This window comes from Opisthorchis viverrini, assembly GCF_000715545.1.
Source record: "Opisthorchis viverrini unplaced genomic scaffold opera_v5_11, whole genome shotgun sequence".
NCBI lineage: Eukaryota > Metazoa > Platyhelminthes > Trematoda > Opisthorchiida > Opisthorchiidae > Opisthorchis > Opisthorchis viverrini.
Window position 1 is genome coordinate 3,227,292 of NW_008751667.1, and position 21,844 is coordinate 3,249,135.

General features: G+C 43.0%; 2 protein-coding genes across 2 annotated transcripts in view; both read left to right on the plus strand.

The window, feature by feature from the left end:
• The window catches only part of T265_01093 (hypothetical protein), a gene marked incomplete at both ends in the record, with an annotated part of 28,054 nt that extends 14,471 nt beyond the window's left edge, over nt 1-13,583 (plus strand). Inside the window, 2 exons of the mRNA XM_009165036.1 lie at nt 11,505-11,672; nt 12,833-13,583. Coding sequence (XP_009163300.1) covers nt 11,505-11,672; nt 12,833-13,050 — 386 coding nt within the window. The remainder of the gene's footprint in view (nt 1-11,504; nt 11,673-12,832) is intronic.
• A 1,930-nt stretch (nt 13,584-15,513) lies between these two features.
• T265_01094 (hypothetical protein) overlaps nt 15,514-21,844 on the plus strand; it is a gene marked incomplete at both ends in the record, with an annotated part of 50,752 nt that continues 44,421 nt past the window's right edge. The window contains one exon of the mRNA XM_009165037.1: nt 15,514-15,574. Within this exon, the coding sequence (XP_009163301.1) occupies nt 15,514-15,574 (61 nt within the window). The remainder of the gene's footprint in view (nt 15,575-21,844) is intronic.

The following is a 21,844-nucleotide window of genomic DNA, read 5'->3' on the forward strand; positions in this document are numbered from 1 at the left end:
AATCTTGCTCCAGAGTGGTTGATCAGACTCATTCGCTTCAAGTACAAGAACGTAACCCAACTGAATTCTCCATAATGACGTGCCTCAGCTGGATGTACTGCACAAAGACCGCCTTGTAATTCAGTGGGTATGATATTCAAAACATTGCGGTATATCTTCTTGAAGGAACACTACCGAAAACGTTCCGGAAAACCCTTCAGCGGTCCACCACAGGTTTTTCCTCTCTGGGATGTTATCAGGTAGACGTAGTTCACATATTATCTTATACCGCTTCTCTCATAATCTGTGTATGAATACTCAAAATGGAAGTCACTTTCCATATGGCCCTGAAGTTGTGTCCAAAAATGGAAGGCTTTTTACAAATAACGCAGCGGTTCTTCACCCTATAAGGTGTACGTTGTCAATGTGTGGTGCAGTATTCCATAGGATAGCGGAGTATAACGCATCAATGTGAGGTATTGAACAACGGAATATATTACAGCAAAGTGCAGCAGAGTTCTGGGAAGTCTTTTCAGAGCTTTTTAACCCGTTTCACCTTGAATGAACATCGTCATTTTTATAGAGCATGTCAAATAAGTCATCGCATGTCAGAAACACGAAGGTTCATTTTTTTGGATTGACACGACTCAAATAGTGTACTTTTCAATTGAAAATACCACTGTTATCGTGTATAGACCAACTACTTCATCTGCACCAGGGCCGTGCTTTTTTACAGTTCAATGCACGGCATTGACTCGCGGCATGTAACGTCTCAAAAAACCTCGAAGCGGTCGATAAAAACTCTAACTACAGATAGAAAGTAGAATGGTTCCCACGGACTTGGTCCCGTACACACGTAGGCTGTTTCGGACACAGGCCGCTCAGTCGTATCACGTGAGACTGTGGTGCTGACAAACTGGTGTTCGGTTAGTTGCTCAAGCATTAATCGTCTGGGCGAGGTATAAAACAAGCACAATTAGGGAATAGGTTTTTTAGAAAAGCGGGAAGCTGAATCTACTACCAAATGCTTATTAACTTTCGTCAAATGGTCCTGATCTTATAAGGAATTTGAACCCTCTTCTTGTTGGAAGTGTTATACGGCTAATGATGAAGCGTTTAGAAGGCAACGATGAAGGACTTTTACTATGTTAGCATATATCAGAAGGCCGAATGATGCTCACTAAAACACACTTGAGTTCTACGCAAGATTTCTCAATACTTCCTAATCAAGAAAAGTACTATATACTCACAAGCTCAATTTTCAATGTACCGGAATTTCAGTGTGTTGAATGCAGGCCATGTAGTTAGTGGGATATCGAAGAGTTTGCAGCAACCTTGTGAGTAGTTTCCTTTATGTAAACATTACTTTGTATAGATGTAACAAGCTACTTATAAGGTTGCTGAAAAATCTGACGCTTTGAGTTTTCAGCAACTTATGAATAGTCTGTAGCGTCTATGCAATGTATGCATCTCGAAAATGCCAGTTCAAGCTGAAACATGAGGAGACCTCGTGCAGCATATTCCGTTGGACAAGGATGTCATAAACGTGAGATTTAGTCGGGCCTCCCACGAAAACTAATTTGGTATACAACTAAGTATATTTCGCCAATCCATACCTTTTGTAATGCGTAATGTGATGTAATGTTATACGCTCGTGCACAGTGCGTAGCAGGAATCGGTCTACAATCCCTGTAAAGTGCGCTTGCTCGAGGGACTCATTTATCTATTCAAGTAACCAACCTTCATAGAAGATCAGTGAGTGGTTCCGAATATCCTGGAAAAGTACGAATATTGAAAATTTGCATCGAACATTTGACACGATATTCAAAGCTTTTTTCTACGATATGGCAAAGCCAACAATAGATGTTGACCTCTCCATTGGGTTTTAAGAGCCTGATTGTCCCAAATCCGAGTATGATGTCACACATCCTTCTGTTTTATTGTTTCATAAATTTCTCGATGCAAAGCTGACAAAGCTGTTTACAAGATCTGCCGGTTAAGCGGGAACGGCAACGTATATAGTGTGGTAAGGCAATATCATAAGATACTAATCACCGGAACAGAGTTCGCTGTCAGGCAGTGTAAAGTGTTTCAAAACAGGTTAACTGCTGACGATTGATCTTCAAACCAACGGGATGGCGCAACCATAAAGCTCTTATCGCTGGGGGGGGGGGGAAATATAACAAATGAACTACATCTTTGAAACAACGGCGTTGCAAAAAGCCCACTGTTAAACAGGCGTATTCTGGCATAAACACACCGGGATTGCTAATGGACATGCGTGTCTCAGTTCCCTGAATATAAATAAGGACGAATATGAGTAGGGCTTCAAACCATAATACAACGGGACTGCCACGGTTGTTTATGCAATACAGCTCCTGATATTAAATGCAGTACTAAAGCGCTTGTCTTCAATCAGGATGCATCGCGGTCTTGATTGAAAACAACAGTTGTTCCGTTGAACGGGGTGAGACGGCTAGCTACCATGCCATCTCAGTAAACATACCCAATGCTTGAGGATCAAATAAACGCACGAGCTACAGAAGTCAGCATGACATTTGATCGTCTTAAAAAACAGGTATGAAGCAAACAGCACGTGTACATTTACACCAATATCAAAGTATATCGCACCTTTGTGCTGCCTTCAGTGTCACGCTGCTGCTCTAAAGAGAACTTACATGAATGCTTGACGGACGCCGTTTACATTGACCGGCATTCGAACAGACTGAACGCGAGCACAGAAGTCCTTTGATGAGTAATTGTCGCCGGAGCCGATTGACGTCAGATCCAAAAGAGGCGTCGCTTGTTAAACTACTTGAAACAAATGGCCTATACTTGCGTTCCATAACAAATTGTTGGGTATTTGCTGGGTGATGAAGTTTAATACCAGGAGAACTCAAAATCCATTAATCTGATGACTATGGCTTTGGATTTCAGATTACGTGGGATATAACACTTAAGAGGAAGGCCTGAAGTGTAGTCATTCACATGGGTTCGAAAATCTATCAGAGGCAATGTGTCTTGATGACGCAAAAAGCGGATGAGTTTAACTCCCCCTAGTGTAACATTGACTATGCGGAAGTTCGCAAGTTAGGGAAATTTGTGCCACCAGCGCACTCACTGGCTCACCAAGCAAAGCCCTTTCCATTTCCTTATTAGTGAACGCATGACGCTGTCATTCGGTGGAAACATCATTAACCATGTTGTCAGAAAAAACACCACCAGGTTATTCGTTACCATCAAAACTATTTATACTTTAGCGTCACCTTGGATCGCCTGTAAGCTTCTATACCAAAATAAACCAAGGAGAACGCCGGTACCTTGATTTCAACCAAATAGTTTCTGCCGGAGTCTTCCGTTGGACTATCACGCATGGGGTACCTGATAGTCCTATGGGTCGGCTCAACGACCTTGTTCTCCGAGTCTCTACTAGCACCGATTGATTCTACTCATCGTCATATTCAGATAAACGCAATTTGCCTATGACTGTTGAACTATGCACAGCCTTCCAGTAATTTGACTATTGCTGACCGGCGAATGCGATGTGGATGCCATCCACTTACTTATATTGACTGGCACCTGTAAGGGATCTAACGAGGAACAATGTCTAAACACAGTATGTTCTTTGTTAGGACTGGGATGTGACGTGAGGCCATCAAGGTAATGAAATCGGAAGAAATACCCTAGGGTCTGGTGAAAGCCACTGCCATGCTTAACATGACGGCATATAAATAAGCACCACCACCGGTCTCTATAAACCCATCGTTGATATCCTCCGCGACAAAACTAGTACTACTGGCGGAATACCACCTTTCCTCGCCAGATTAACATAGCGCAACGTTTCATGGGCTTGAGCCCCAAAGCCAAATTTGGGTGAGATTAGAAAGGTAAGTATTCGACCAGTATTTGGCTAGCTTGTTGTATTTTCATCTTGCAAGGTGCAATCAAGCGGGTGATTAGTACAAACGGCGCATTCTCGAGGGTTTCGAGTCATTGAAAAATAAGAAATCAAATTATTCTCAAATATGTGTATCCTCAAACCTCACTAGTGAATGCAGCTCAAAATATTACGGCCCGTTCAAATGGTACGTTTAGTTTTGAACTTGTGGAGACATCAGTTCACCAGACCGCTGCAGCAAGTGTCAGGTATTCCCAAGCTCTTAAACCAAGATTAGAGTTGTTCTAATCCAAGTGGAAGTTGTTTTGTTACCGAAATTTTAACCGCTGTCGAGTTTGGACTGCGTCATTCAGTTAGTTCAGAAAGCGATTGTGGGCCATTCGTTCTACGTGCTCTGTCGACTTTAGCTAGTTGCATATCAACGCGTATTCATTTTCGTCGATCTCTGTATGCTCTGCATTCGGAATCCGATTCGACCATTCATTCCGAAACAAATTGCACCGGTAACATAACAAATTGTAACAATTATAACGGAGAAAAGTTTCTCCGGAATTCTTCCGAACAGCCACGTTAGATCACTTCTTGGGTTCCTAACTTCTTGAATAAGAACGCATGTTAGCGTAAATTTTTAAAAGTGCTTTTGTTTGAGTGGAAAACTTTGGAAGTAATCTCGGTGGGAAGCACTTGCGTATGACAAAGCCACAACGCCTGTTGACTGGTGATACTTTAGTCTAGGGTTACTCATAACTGCGTCAATCCATTCATTTGGCAATTTACTTATGCTTAGACACTGGTAACAGGTAACAGACATAAAACATTTTCACTCAGTTGCACACTGCTCTCGATCCATGACGTTTTCGACCAATGTAGCTATGCGCCATCACCACGGAGCGCAAAATTCTTTTGTTTGCAACAAAAAATCGATGGGTACTCGGTTGATCGATCGATCGGCCACATTTAACTAACCAGATAAGCCTGACTCATTTACACAAGTGTGACACTGAACCACATAAAATCAGATTTATTAGAATAGTGAAAGTCAACTGGAGTCAGCCCCAAGCCCATTAAATTTCCTGAGTTATCCACATTCCATTCAGTCATGATTCAAATGACCACTGCTTTCTGCTCGCTTTGTCCTGGTTATCGGAGAAACCGCCCCGTTGCTAATGCAATGAACTGTTGTATGGTTTTGTTTTGAGTTGTGAGCTGCGATTTCACTGGTTCAGCTTGCGTACATGTCTGTATGCTCGATGCAGAAATGATTCAACAAAAATGCACCATATTCTTAAATTAAATTGCCAAATGGAGATTCTCCCCCAAGTAATATAAAAAAAATCACAAATTTTGACTGATCTAAATTGGTAAATGTCAGACCGATTGCGCAGCTCCTGTGTGCCTGCCAAAAATGCCATTGATTTTCAAGGTATTTTGCATTTGACCTCCGTAAAATCAATAGAATATGAGTAGGTTTCGCTAGATATGGGTTCCGAGTGGTGCATTAGAACGCACCATGGTCGAATGTTAGCTACGAAAAATTCATTTAACGTGACAAATAGTTTAGCTATCAAAGACATCATCCTTTGCTATACGTTTAAATACAAAACGTCGGGCACACCAATCACATCGCTCCAGTGTGAACACTTTCGCCTGTTCAAGCGTGATAATTCAGATGCGTCCAACGTGCGTTGGTGGAGTAGTGGTTACACCCTCGCCTCGCATGTCAGATGTCCGGGGTTCAAATCCCGGCACGGCCATTGGATATGCACTGCTGATGAGTTCTAATAAGAGCGAAACTCGAGTCCAGTGCTTCCCTCTGGTGTGGACTCACCGGAATAATTACGCCAGAACAGGAACACGGTCGTTCAAAATACAAAGCAATCTGTGTACTGACTGGACACATCCGAATACGAATCGCATTTGCCCGCTTTGATAATATCATAGGATAACTTTGGATTACCGTCAACTCCATATAGGTACGAGCTAAACAGAGAGGGATCATCCCCTCTGAGAGCTTTGTTTGCCTCCATTTGCAACAAGTTGAATGACATCACTATCGATTGCTCAAGACACAGGCCACCATAAACGAGAAACAGATTCCCTAACCAACTTACCATTCAACCACAGTGCAGCGATCCGTCCCACAGAGATCCGAATATCGTCGGGTTGTAGATGGTCTCTTCCAGAGTCTTCCCCAAGAGCGTGGTGCCCGTACACCAATTCATGGCTCATGCGAGACGCCCCATGGGTCTCCTCTGGTAGAATTACTGTAATACAAAGATCGCTGATAAAATTATGCGCCTTTAAACATAAACGTAGCTATTTTCTCAAGGGAAGCTACTCACCAGATTGCTGATAACTCTTCGGCAACCCACGACCGATTTACAACCGTGATTTTCGCGATCGCGCCATGCAAATTGCAAGGCGGATCATTCTATCCTGAGGTTAGTTTCGGAATGGACATGACATATGGAAATAGTCAGTCCTTAGCTCACCACTAAGGATTGTTTAACGAAAAGTCAGGCCGCAAATACATTGTGTATTGTCGAGTGAAATGAGTGTGATCGATGAAGTTTCTGCCAGGCAGACCCTAGTAAGCGACGTGACAGAGTAACCTGCCCGTGAACAGACTAACTAGCCCTGTTGGCTATGCACATACCATCTGTTAAATCAAAAACTAACACTCACCAACTGCCTATGATGTAACATTTACTGGTGGCATATTTGGTGCCAACTCACGCGCTGACTTGACTGTAGCTTCGATTTAAATGGCTTACGATTTTCCTCCATCCATGTTCGCTAGCATTCTTTTAGTGTTAGTCTCAGAACAGTCCTTCCTGAGGACAAAGTTTATTCTCGATCAGAGCTGACGCGGCCATTTTGCGTCATATCCAGCTAAAAAAGACTACATCCGGAATGAGAGATTCCGCTGCGATGAAGTTCAGTCTCAAGTCAAATCCGAATTCTTTTGGAAATGAGTGTATTTTCAAAATCTGTGAGTTGCTCAGGGGAATAACAATTATGCAGGATAAGTGAAAATTCCAGCATGAAAAGTTGTCACTCGAAAAGTTTACCAACACCTGACTAAGTGATGTGAATTTCATATCTAAGTGTGATTCAAATGTACTGACAGAGAAGTTCTGACAGGGGGGTCAGTCTATCAACACAACCAGGAGAGTCACTAGGTCGTCTTCCGAGCCGTTCTTAAACTAATCACATTGCTCAGGCGTGGACACGATCGATAATTCAAGTGCGTCCAATACGTCTCTGGTGGATTAGTGGAAACACTCTCGCCTCACATTTCAGACGTCCGGAGTTCAAACTTTGACAAGGTCAAGGATAGGTACAGCTGATGAGCTCTGATAAGAGCAAGGCTCGAGGCCAGTACTTGTCCCTTTGGTGTGGACTCACCAGAATAATTGCGCCGGAACATAAGCGCCGATCCGGTTTTATTTCATTACATTAAGGGTATCACAAACATGGAATTTTCTTCACCACGATTCCTAGATAACTGTTCAGAATATTCACGTAGAAATGAAATCCTGTTCGGGAATTCTGGCATACACCATTTGTGTTTGAGCGCAACTTACAGTGTATAGTCCCGTAGATATCTTTAATTTTTCGTAATTTCAACACGAATCTTCATTTCTGCGGCACCACCTGTGTGAAAGTCCAGCAAGGTACTTTCCAAGAGGAAACTTATTCAGACACACACCTGGTTCTAAGATCTCATTCCTTGAAAAGCAGTTGGAGTACTTAGGAGATGGGCGTCGACTACTGACCCAAATCTGGTGGGATATGTACCCTATCCAATGCCACATTTATGCGCCTGGATTTTATAAGTAGCTCCTTAGATTTCTAACTGATAGATCAGAAAGCAAGTGCTATCAGCGTGAAACCCTCTGCGTAGACAGTGATTCAGAGCTATCCCCATCCGTATCTTCCTTTTCAAAGATCTGCCTCCGTTAACAGTTGTTTTAATTCCCTTGTAAACTTGGGGTTTCCCAGCTGTACACTGCCAGTTCTAAGTCGGTATTATGACTGGACCTTCTCATCCTTTTCTGACTACGATCAGATTTTTTCTGTGATTAGTAGAATCCTTCAGAAATAAACGAAACTCTCAGTAACTCTGGACTCTGTGCACAAAAAGATCTTAGATTACCCTAGGCGCATTTGGCATGCCGAAAAAAGCTTACGTACCACCTGATTTTTGGGCAATTTTCTGACTACTTACCACGTTATATGATACACTTTTTGCCCATTTTCGCCAATCCTTCGCGCAGCATTTAGTCAGCTGAAGGGTCATCGTAAACGAATTCGCCTGCTACCCGGTCTTTCAGCCATGTTTTACTCAACGGTAATCTTTGACTACTGTTCCACCGGTTAGTAGCACGGTATTGTCTTCAAAATGCCGAAGCTAGGTCGTCCGGCTCTGAAACCATGGTTAGTTGCATAATAAACTGAAAGTCTGTCGTTCTGAAGTGCACTCAATCTGCTGCGAGTAAAACTATGCTACGGCTATAAGTAGAACTTTAATCGGTATATGGAGACATATAGTTGAGAGATCTTTCTGAACAGTTGAGTGGAGGCCTGCCCTGCATGGGTTGACACGCGTTTCCGAATGGGCGGGTGACGTCGAAGGAGATGAACACAAGCACACAATGCCGGGACAGCTCCAAAGCGATCAGTATGCCAACCCGGTGGCCCATAATTGTCGATTCATTACGGACTAACAAGACGGTTGAAGCCATGCAACCAAGAGAGGCATCATGAGCACACTCATTTAGCCAGGTAGCTATTATCGAGCTTAGTCTATAGAGCAATAGTCACATGAAGCCCTTCTAGTATGGGTCTGAAACCCCGGCCTCTCCAGGACATTAGGTTGAGGCTTCGCTCAGGTAGCTTGGAACAGCCTGATAGGTAGACCTAACGACATCCCCTCTGGACATCCTAGGGGCTGCAGAACCCAGACTGCACCGTGTGGAATTCTGTAGCTAGCCATGAGTATCCCGGCTTTCGTTCACGATACTGGTAACTGAAAGTCGCTGTGGTTCGCTGAAAGCCACGACATCGATTTCATATCTCGTCAGTTCCACTGCAACTAAGGCAGGATGGTCGAGCTGGTTATCACCTTGATCTAACAAAGTTCGGACGTTCCACCAGCCACCTGTTGACGACCTTCTATTGGAACGTGACTCATCTCAATCTGTCTCCGAGAGAGATGAATTCGCATGGATCAATGTACTCCCCCCCTCGACACTCAGTCTGTAGAACAAGGTGCAACTACCTCAACATACCCTAAAGTACCGTATTTAGACTGGCCCTGTAGTTCTTATTGGTAAAATGTTTACTAATATTCTTACTGTATTCGTTTCATCCGGTTCCAGCCAGCCAGGTATCGGTGAAAGCAAACTTTATTGCTGCCTCAAATTAGACTCTCCTCTGCCCAGATCAGCGAACAAGCCAACGACCATCTGTGCTGCCTGAGCTACCAACATTCTTCTCTATAGCAAAGGCTTCTTCTTGAACGCATCCACTAAATAGTAGATAGTGTGAGGAGATTTGGGATTTTTGTGGAGATTTCGTCCTGTAAGTGAGGCCAATCTATGCCAATCTATCCCAAACCTTCTCACGCTACCAACAATCTATAAGTAGCTCAGTGGAAAAGTAAGCTTCACCCGATGAGTGAAACTTCTATCTGAGAAGTCGGTGTTCGAGGAGCCAGTCAACACGTGTGTCCGCGTGATGTGGATCTCATGATTGAAGGATGAGCGGCGCTATATCCTGTCTAAGTGCGAGTTAATCACACTGCTGATCAGTCACTCATGACCGAGTGGTTAAGTGTTCAAGCTACTAGCCGGGAGGTCGCGGGTTCGGAACTCTTCGGAGCTTCGTGAGATGCACACTGCTGATGATTCCCAATAAGGATGAAACAACTGTACAGTGCTTCTCGGCTTTGCGGCATAAAGTAGCTTCACTTACAGGACGAAATCTCCACGAAAAAGTATATATGAACTTTTAAGGCTGAGATGCCGTTGGATCCGTATGCTCCCTCAGAATGACCGTTGAATCAGCATCCGCCCCAATCCTAACCCCATAAGCATAACACTGCAGCCAGTACGCACACCGAGACGGCGGTAATCGTTGGATGACAGCAGAAGATCATCTACCGCCAGACTCTTGAAACAGAACATAGTTACAACCTGATCTCTTATGATATCGGCTGTTGTGATGGGAAAACACATCTAGGCATAAGCTAAAATTTTCTAGAACAGCTTGCCGTCAGCTTGCACTGGGAATAGTGAGGTTAAGAGTTTCGGTAGCCTAGTTCGCAGAGAGTGAACGTGTGCCCACATATATCACATGGGTCGGAAACATCCACGCTGAGTTCAGTACCATGGGGTTCTCCAAAAGAAGTAAGGACTGGAGAATACTCTGGTTTCATGCTTGAGCGAGATTCGGTTGATTCAAGCAGTCCGTTATGCAGAACAGAGTGCTCGACTTAAAAAGTTAGCTGGGCAACATAGATGGAAATAAAAAACTGAAGGCGCAAGCCGGAAACTGAAATTAGGAACGTCAGTGGCGGAAAACACGGGGCTTACGTGGGTTTGGGTTTTGTACACATGGAATATATTCAATAATAAAATTACTGAAACCTACAGCTCATTAAAGGACAATGCAAACTGATGTAATGCACGTAAGACCAACTCCGGCGTAGTGGCGAACGCAAAATCTCAGTCCGGTAACCCAAACGAGGGGCTTTTCGTGACGAACGACATGGTCTTAGATGTCGGTGCTCACACAGACAACAACAGCGCCTTTCTATTCTCCATGTTCTCTGGGAACCGCAACAAATACTAATATCCTCCAGAAAAAATCCCCCATCCAGAAGCTATCAAACATTTTTTCCACTGCACTACTCACAAGGTTGCTGAAAATTCGTCGACAGCCCACGACCGGTTTCACTCTTCTTGGGGCTCATCAGGTAGGCGCAGTCCCCGAAACCAAGGTGCATGAAATCAGCGAAGTACACTCATTTGCAAACTAATTTTGCTTTGCGAGGGACTCAACTGGGTTCCAGGTGAGTCTCTCGCAAAGCCAAATTAGTTTAAAAATGAGTGTATTTCGTTAATTGCTTTCCTTTGTTTTAGTCCCTTTATGGTGTTTGGTGCACACAGGTGCCCATATCTTTGTATTTTTGCCGGAAACCCGATAGTTACAGAAATAACTCAGGTAAAAGTCCAAGCAAATCCATTACGCAAGCTTTCACTTGCGCTTAACTAGTTATGCTGATGGTTTATATTTTGAAGAAACTTCGGTGCCAATGTAGGTTTATTTATGACTTGATGCGTTCCATCTTGTGTTGTAAGCAAACACAGGCATGCTGCCGTAAAAGACATCATGCAAAGTGCACTTATTGTCCTCATAAACTTACACTATTTATGTTCCTAGAACTAAGATAAGATTCAAACGGTACTTGTACCCATCGTTTGTCTGAATAAATCGAATGAGTGCGCATGCAAATTTTTATTCTATCGTACTTAGCCTGATTAAGCTCAACTTCCACTCATTCGCTTTTTTAAGCTTTGTTCTCTTGTTCTTTTGTTATGCTCATTGAATTTGTCACAAGGCTACTTTAGTCAGCTCATCTGGAAAGGAAGTAAAAATGTTGGATTTGGTCGCGCGGTTTCAGAGGACGGAGAAGCGGCATATATCGTAGCCCACTACTTCCCAAAAGGCAACATCCGGAGCGTCTTTTCCAACAATGTTCCGAAACTTTGCTCCGCTCCCTCGGCTAGTAAGTCCAAGAAATTTTGTTTAAATTTTAAATCGATTGGGGCCTTCAATCTACAGCTTGCGTAACCTAGTGAATTTGTAACCTTTACCTTCGAGATATAACTTTTATCGTAAAGCTGCTTTGATAGTTTGTCTGTTGTTCTGAGGGAGCCACCAGAAACAGTTTCAGGGTCTTATAAAAACTCATACCAGGACACTTCGCTCAATCTTACCTCTATTTGGATCTGAAGTTTCTTCAAGCTTTTCCATGAGGAAGCGGCCCCTGAGGTATTGTACTGATGGGTTCTGTAAGAGGCTTTGTCTGCAACATTTTGGATTCTAAACTAACCACAAATCTTCTCAGCTGTCCTCATGTATAAATATTTCGCGGAATACAAAGTGAATGCTTCCGCGTCTAAATTATTCCCCATAGTTGGTAAGCCGATACATATATGCCACTTTCCCGCTAGGTTTTGTTACTCTTGCGTTTACTAAATTAATTGCAAGTAGTATAAGTTAAAACGCATTTCAGCATTTCCAGGCTGAAAACTATGGCCAATGTGATTCTGACGACGTAGGTACTGTCTTCTAAAAAAGGAAAGGAGCACTTCACTGATAACCGGCTTCTCAGAAGACGATACGAGGATGGAGGGCCTGCAAAAATGCCGATCTTCAGCCGATCATCTATGGGGCTCCTCTTTACTTCAAGTCCCGAACGACCGTCCCAAGATGTGATCCTGTCACTGGGACCGCTTGAATAAGGGGCTCCTGTAAGGGCTTCCGAAACATTGTTAAGATCCACTGAACATAAGCATACAATACTAGCACATAGCAGAGCTTTGCCAGAAGTTTGAATTCTCGCTCCGTTTGCAATAGGATTACCGTTCAAATTGAAAGATTTTTTGCTAGCTAATCCACCATGCTGAGGTCTCCAGTTAGCATAGCAGAATTACGTAGAAATTATTGGAATTGTATATCAAATCCAAATGCCTGCTGTGGCACTAGCAAATTAAAAAATGTTCCTCGTCCAGCTTTGTTTTTCAACGACGTGCTATTCATGCTTTTATCTGTGAACGAGTTTGAGTGACTTTTCAGCAATCTAACTTCCAGAAAATCACAATAAGACACGCACTTACCAACAAGACTAATTGTGACGCTAATTCTTTCTCCATCTGAATTCAGACGCAATCGGAACCCCTGTGTCCACTCCGAACATGCGGTACACAAAACTGGAAACCAAAAAAGAGCTTAAAGAGCGAGAAAAAGCAGAGAAAAAGGCCCGTGAGCGCGCTGAGAAAGAACGAAAAGAACGTGAAAAACAATTGAAGAAGGAACAAAAGGAGCGGGAGAAGCAGGCGAAAAAGGATAAGCAAAAGTCCAAGTCGTTGAGTGGAATTTAGAAATTCGAGTCATTCAACACGTTCACAGCAAAGGTTTGGTGCTTGTCGGATCTTCTGTTTCGCCACCAAGAGCAGTTTATTCGCCTCCACTTCATTCTTCTGTCCCTTTCGAAGACTAAATTTCGGTTGGGAAAAGATATTTACTTTGATAATATCCGCTTTAAACGCTTCAAGCTCAGTAGTGCAACAAGGGTTTAAGTGGAATTCTCCTGTTGGCTGAGAAGCTATTTCGATTAGTGTTTATTACCTTTCCTTCAAATCTTTTTGTCCAGAAGATGCTTTTGAACAACAATACGGAATGATGGTCGGTTGAGCAATCCCATCCTCACCGATTTCCGCATTTTTCAAACCCACAGCCGATGTTGCTTTTGTGGCTTTTTCGTCGCACGGTTGATCTCTGCCTGTTTAACCGTTCCACTTGAGTTTCGCAACCGTGTTAGATGAATCAAATAACAGTTTTACGCTGCTCTAAGAGGTCGCTCGTGGATCCATTGATGACCAAGCATGTTTAAACATGAAATATACGATAGAATGAAACGCTTGTGACTGATTTCTATGTCGAAATGCTAAAGTCCACATATCGGTTGCTTCACCGAAATGTTTATTCAATGTGGTAACAAATGATGGATTGGTGTGCAGATAAACCTTCCATTCCATCCATGTTTTTGCACAAATCATAACCAGAGTATCCTTAATAAACCTTAGTACTAATAATAGTAATAATAATGCCGATAATCCTTCAAAATCAGCATCTTTAGTGGACACCCTGATTACATCTCATCCGTCGCGGTTACTCCGGGTGGCATGGCAGCTACGCACCGAAAGGATGTTTCAACTGACCGACCATTTTGAAAACTTATAATTCTTCTGCTAATTATTTTGCTCGAGTAAACTAATTCCAGATATGCAGGAACTGTGGGACAGAATCGTTTCAGTAAGTCCCTTCGTCATCATCTCCGTCATCTTCATCATCATTTTCAAGTGTAAAAATCGCATGCTTGTACCGTGCTTATAACTCCAACGGTTTTGCTTGTCAATGATCTGGAGACGTGTGGGTGGGTAGCTACGCATTGGAAGCAGTAGCTGATAGGATGCGTGCGTGAACATCGGAGTATTAGTGATCCATTAATTGAGGAGAACTGGCGGGAAGCTATGCACTGATGTACGCTCGCCATTGAGCACGTGACTCGGACATATATGGCAATCTTTTGTCTATGTCAATGTGTCCGGATGAGTTCCGGGAGAACGGCTGGGGACGGAAACAGTTCTCGAGTCGTTGATTTTACTGATCTCCGATCTGTGGTGTTATTTTTCTGACAAGAACATCTTATGCACTGCAATCCTGCAGTGCTGCGATCCATAATTTTTTGTGGGTGAGAAACATGGCCCTTGAGCGAAGAGGATGTACGAAGTCCTCGGCGTCTGACCATAGGAACTTACGGAGCATCCGTTGAGCATCAGGAGCGTCCGTTCATGCAAGACAGCCTTGGACGAGCTACTCATGATTCACAATCTACCCTGATGAAGACATATAGTTCGCACACCAGGAGAACTCTTTTTACCCATGCTTGTGATGGATGGAGAATATCGACAGGCAGACAGACTCTGACGTAGCAACGAAGTATGAAAACGCAACAATTAACCCGGATTGATAAGCGCCCCCTCCCTTGATAGGGGCTGTGGGGCTCATCTCCCTAAGTTTTGTCAGCTCGATCAAGCGATCAATAACGCTCACACCTCAAAGCCATCGTCTTCAATGCGTAGCCATTCAAGTGCCTTGTTTCATCGGACAATCAGGCCTCACTTTTTCCAAACCTAATTCAGTGGGATTTTCCATCTAGTCGTCAGGTCCATACCCATCATCAAGTGACTGCTAGTTTTAGCATCAACACTCTCCCTAGTTCTCAGACGAACGATTGCCCCTTTTCTGTTTTTTTATCGGAAGATATCTTGAGAATAACTAGGACTGAAGACATCTTTAGGACTCACATGTGTGCAACATATGCCAAGCTGTGTAAAGATGTGGTGGAGTTGCAACCAAGATTGTTACTACGCGCACATAAAATCCACAATTTTGATTTCGCAACGTGAGACCCCTATTTTATTTCACTAATCTGCACACAACCGGATCTGCCCCCAGACCGTTTATCTACCAGCGATAACACACGTGTCACGTTGGTTGTTTGACAAAAATCAGTTGAGGGTAACAAATGTTTCAGAAATCAGATAATTTTGACTGTCGATTGTCAATACTACTCATGAGATCGACAAAAACGCTGAACAGTCCGGTTTCACCACTTTTCGGGGTTCATTAGATGGCCGATTTGCCATATTCTCACGAGCCTCATTTGATGTATGGATACCTAATTACGTAAGGCGACCCATAAAGTGGGCGGAATCGTTTATGGGCTACACAGATTTCACAGCACCCTTATGAGTAGTATCGAAACGTACTCTGATATCATGGATATTGTGAAGCGACGCGCAGCTTACTCATCTGAAGAATATTATGAGAACGAGCGATGTAGGATCAACAGCATTTTCTCAGAAATATATTATGAATATTATTATTATGTAGGATCAACAGCATTTTCTCAGAAATTAGTGTCTTCCAACCTATGGACCTTCACTCAATCATGAACCCTTAAAATTACCCCTGATGTAGGGGTCCTGTAGACTATTTGGCGAATTGCATCTTATCGGAGTTTTATTCCCAGAAGCGTCGTCTGGGACTTTCGCAAAAAACAAAGTCGATTCCTACAAGTCCTCTTAATAGGAATCAAAATTCGTCAGGAATTATGTATGAGATACCGCCTCAAGTAATTTGTTTGAATTTTGAAAACATCTAAATCGAACGGGGGAAAACCGATTTAGATTAAGGGCAAGGCTTTCCAAAGTTTCGCGCCCGATGCCATACAGATAGTCCCGAATATGGCCCATCGGCGCACCGTGATTCAGTCATGGATGACGGTGTGCACACTGCTCGGTTGTTTGAGTAGCTAGGTCATGAGTTTGCGGATTAGTTGTGGATTATTCCGGCGCTCACTAGATGTTTCCGTGAGCTATTCGAGAATCATCTAAGTAGGGTTGGTAATAGTGTCCTTCGTGCAATCAAGCGATTTCCACCATCTTTTAATATCAAAATTTGCGAAGGAGGACTGTCTTAAGCTCACTTGCATTATGCGGGATTGAACTCAAACATAACGAGTGCTTCGTGGACAAAAGTTCACAGCTGATTCCGCAGAAGTCTGGCACGAATTCCCCTCAACTGTCATTTGTATACGCTGTGGTTTAGATCATGTAAAAGGTTCTTCCTCGTGATTAGGAGTCCCAGGATAAAGTAAAATGTAATAACGGAAGGCTGTGTATGGTTTGTCGACTAACCGAGAGTTCCGAAACCTTTCAGCTCAGTTTCATCACCCGACGGTGGGAAAGGAAACAGAACGATTCACTGGTTCATATTTAACTGGGACCAGATTGTGGGGAAAACAGAGAGACTGGATATCTTGGTTTGTCGGCTCATTGACACCAGTGCTGGGATTTTTGCAGAGATTAACTAACACTTAGCGAGTTGAATTATCATGGAACTGGTTTGGGTCAAATGACCGGCAATTATTACAAACACTTATAAAATTTCATCATGTTGTCAACCATATTAAAGATCGTTGGTTTAGTGAGATCAGCAGCTTAATTTTAAAACACAAGTTAACGACCATTGTTTTCGTGATCTTCACTATGAACATGGAGATTAAAAAACGAAAAGCTAGCGACCATACCGGTAGAACGGGGATGAAGCGGAGTCTGTGGGAGAAAATGTGAAGACTGCTCAGTCTAACTGGCAGCCGGTTACGTGAGCAGAACACAGAATTTTCAATGCGCGTACAAATACTTTCTGAGTATACAGAGTTGAGTTGTATAGGCGGATCACATTTGTCTCAGCTGTGGTCAGATATCATCATTGGACGGATCATGGTGTAGCTGTGGATACTACTGATGAGGCGTGAGTAGAATGTGTTCTCCCCGTAACTCCACCTCCATCTAATGAAAGGTGGAATGTATCACGGAATTTGTGGAACTGCTTTGCAGCATTCGTTTAAAGTTGCGTGATGGCCAATGGATGTCTAGAAACGTTTGGGAAGATGCGTCCAACAAGAAGACGGATATTCAGTTTTTTAAAACAAGGTGCATATGAGAGTTTCACTTTCCTGTCCAATAGTCTGTAACCGTTTAGTTGGTGTTTTCCAATATGCAACTCCCCCGCGAAGGGTTTCCCTCCTTTGTTGGTGGGAAGATAAACACTTGGCACAGTAATCCGAAAGCGAATGACTCGTGCAATTTAAGTGAACGGACACTTTGCTGGTAATAGACTTTCTCAATCAAGTCGTCCATAAAAAAATCGATTGCGCCCGTGTATCCTCTTACATAACAGTCACATCGTACACCCCGAATTCTGCTATACAATAGCCAGTGAAGGAATAGACCACCATGCTTTGATCATGGCCTCATATCCGTTGAAAGAAAGGCTGATGAATATGCATCTACTTTCAGCGGTGACCTGTTTGGTTTTCTTAGTTTAAGTAGCTACATTCTTTGAGATAAACCCGTCCAAATAATTGTTTTCAGGAGGCAGGTGGTCCACCGACAGAATTCTTTTTTAGAGCAGATTTTCCCACCTTATGAACAAAACGCAAATCAAAATTTAAGCTTATTTTCAGCGGCACAAGGCTGTCGAATTTGGTGTATTGTCCTTCCGAAGTTGGTTTTCTGTAAACCACACGCTTACGTGAGCCCGCAGATTCCATATTCACATATTTACCTCCAAAAAATTGAAACAACGGTTAGTTACCCCATTTGGATGTAAACTGAATCACCGGATATGTTTGCCTACAGTTCGCTGAAATCCCCGATGGCTCAGAGGATTTCTCTATGGCACAAATATATCGTTCATCCACCACTAATACAGATTTTCGTCGAACTGCTATTACACACCAAACGTGCACTACAGTAATAGCTCATTTAGGCTCTTCAGTACCGCAATGTTTTCATTTGTGTGACCAGAGCGGAACGTGAATGAACATGGAAGAAGTTACGTCTAACCGGATCATGTGTCTTTTGTCCCCATGTGCCGTCACATTAATTTATAACTGAGCATTCTTCGGAACATTGTCCAGAAGTTGTTATTTATACCAAATCGAAATTAGTGTCTACGGTCAACACATACGTGGTTATATTGGTTACAATTGTCCATACAATGTATAGCTTACTGTGTTTTTGGGCAGGCCGCATAAAATCGTTTCCTCATCTAATTATGGGAAATCACTTAGCTTAGATGAGAATACCTGAAATTTCCGCTACCAAGGTAAATTGGGTCGCCGGAAATATGGAAGTGATCGTAAGCCGGAAGACCTAGGAAATAATGTTACTCATAAGATTTATGAGCAATTAATTCATAATGAATTAATGATTGTCAGTTATTGAAAGGGACCACATTTTCAATGACCAACTGGAAATGGAACCCGAAGGACCAGGTATCATTTGCTTGCTTTCAAACGCACATTCTTGAACCTTCGAACTGAACAATAAAAATCAGATACGGAAACCTTATGCAAATACGAAACGAACCATTGTTAGACGCTGGGTATTTTAGCGCAGCAAGCCAATGACCACTATCACCTTCTTGAGAGGCCCACAGGCCAATTTTTGATGCATGTAACGAATCGGATCCATGTGCATCCCTTGTTCGTACCAGCCGGTAGCAAACATCACAGGTGTCGGGTTTGTGTGCTCATTTGGCAGTTGCAACTTTTGTTAGACGATACAAATTTTTTTACTTCGCACCCGATGTGGAAACAGACATCTGGCGCGTGCGACAGAGAGAGAGAGAGGGGAAGCGGAAAAACGTCACCAGTTGAAACACATTTTCACTAGGCGGTCGCTCTCCACAGGATCGGGTACAGATGTTCACAAGGTACACACATAACCGAGGCTACTGTCGGATGTGGCGGACCACCTCCTATGTAGGTGCCGAACTACTCGCAGCCACATGTTGCGCAATTGGAACTTGCAAAAGTCACAGATGTGCCACCGCAAAGCAAGTGAGGGTGTTGGGCAGGTTTATTCATCTCGCCCTCCCAGTTAGCTTTTCTCATGGTGATTTTGTGTAAACCTGGTCAAGAATAACAAATTTGATGGGTGGTTGCCTGGATTCTGGACACAGCCAATGAGAGTAGCACATCTGAGTGTCAAAGTGTTATTTCATTGGTTCCTCGCGAGTTGTGGGGAAACGATAGATTCTAGAAACTATACATCAATATCTTTTAGGGATAGGTAATGAGGATTCCGTCATAACCGGTTTCGTTTTTTAAAACATTCGCGCCCAACTCGGCTGACAGCTTCAAGCCTACCTCAGTCTCCTCCAATTAGCTGAGGTGGTATTCTTTTAGACCTGAGGGTGTAAGGTAAAGCGCCGGATTTGCCATATCACGACCCAATAACCTTGATATACAAAAATTATTTGGCAAAGACATTCATTCTTGAATGAACACTACTTGTAATTTTGCTGAAATCTTCGGCAGCCCATATATTTGGCAAAGACATCCAAGAAGAATACCATTCTTGAATGAACACTACTCGTAATTTTGCTGAAATCTTCGGCAGCCCATAACCAGCTTCACGTTCTCCTCCGGGGCCATCAGGTTAGCACAGTTCCTGAGTTTACGTCAACCTTGAACTCAACTACTTTGACATCCCAAAACTATACTAATTTGTAAACCGATTTAGTTTCAACCAGAGACTCAAATGAATCCCACCTGCACGTAGACTACCTCATTATTACTACCTCAAGAGCCTAAATAATGGAGAAACCTATAAGGAGCTGTCGAATTTTCAGAAACCCCCAAGAAAACGTACGGTGATACCTCGGATATTGTGCCAACTGAAACACGGGGCGGCCGAAGCAGTAAGAATCCACTGGCAAATGACCAAATAAACGTGTTTTCGTCTGGTGTTGCCGAATTTTTTTCAAATAGTTAACTGCCAAAGTGCAACAAGAAACACTGCAATAGAAGCTTCAACAAATCTATTTTGGCCGTAATTTCTGAAGAAATTTGGAACAGAATGTTGCGCTCGGCGTGGAATGGCACTACACTGAATATGTGGATTACAGAACAAATCTGGTGGCATAAACATCCAAACGCACGCTTTTACATCAGAAGAGAATTTCGGCCATAAATGCTGCAAAACTTGGATTATATAAAGAACAGGAATATACTTGGCAATAAACAACACATTTGAAAAATGCGCAAAACCTCGGAACTCAGGAACCAACACCTCCCCGAAGGGGGCGCCTAGACTGGTCATTTAAGACTCCTCTCAGTTTTAAGTACTTCCAAAGGGACCGCTTTATATTGGTCTTTCAAGTGGTCTTTGAGTCAATGTTCTAACTGGATTCCACTGGTATACCTGGGAAGTTGGTGACCAGTTTTCAGGATGTCCAATTTAACCTGATAATCCAATCAAGCCACCGTCGTGCATGGGCCATTTATCACTTGTTGGCAATAGCAAATCAGTACTCGTTGACCAGAAAAATGTCAATTTATGTCGACAAGTGTGTAGGCTGAAACTTTTCCAAATCCTTCCGAACCTAGGCATAACCATAAGTTTATGAATGATCTCGGGTTTTGCCCATGTTCAAACAGAATTGAAAGTGCAAAATTAAATGGGATCCGCAAACCTCTCTTCAAGAGCTTAGTTTAATATGCGCGCATTTGTTAGGTCAATTGTTTTCAACCGTTTGCCCAACGCGCAACCAATGTGAGTGTGCGAAGAAATATAATCTCGCTTCGAACTCTATCCATACAAAAAGCGACGTTTTCTGAGTACATTCCTCTCGCTCCTAAGAGATCACGTGAACGCAGCGAACAGGCTATTCTTGAGAGGCCGGTAGTAAATGGAAGAGACGAACAGCTTTTTTGTTTTCTGTTTGGTTGTACACTATTTCGGCCGAATATCTTGCAATGTATATAGCGTAGAATGCCCACAGAAGGTCACTGGGAGATGATCATAATTTCTCATCACATTCAGCAACATTGGTAGTCATAACGTCGTTGAATATGGCTGACTGATCTCATTCCCGCTACGATGTGCTCAAATATATCACTTAAATGAACTGATATGAGGGGCACAGAATGCCCATAAAATGTTGTAAACTGCTAACCACTGATTCTAATTTTATGAAGTTTTGGCGGACTCCAAAAGCCTTAGCCTTCTAAGGGGCTTACGTATATCCTGGGACTCATCACGTGGGTGTTCGCCGTTCGCAGACTTTTAAGAGTCCAATCGCATCACTGCCACAGACCTCCGCCACCCATTAGCGGAGGTTAGTTGGGTTAACCGACAAGTTAGATGAATAATCTGACCATTCATCGATTGTACTTTTTGCTCATGCCTGCTTCCAAGCTCTTGAGCATTTCCCCTCATCACTTGAGGGTAAGTTCGGTAATTTGTCGGCCTGAATTACACCCACGCGCGAACACATTTAAACGTTTTGAAGCCACAAATCAAACACGTATAAACATTTTCGTACCCAGTTCACTGTATATTGTCGTACGAAACACAGCATTTTTTGAAATAAACTCTAGTGAGATCTGGGCAGTACCACCTGTTACAAACTAGGGCTGTCTCCGACGTGCAGTTTCACTTTCCAAAAAGATGGAGATGCAAAATTCGTGTTTCTGGTTTTCCCACATTAAGATATCGAGTAAGCACACTGCTAGACGTTATATATATATATATA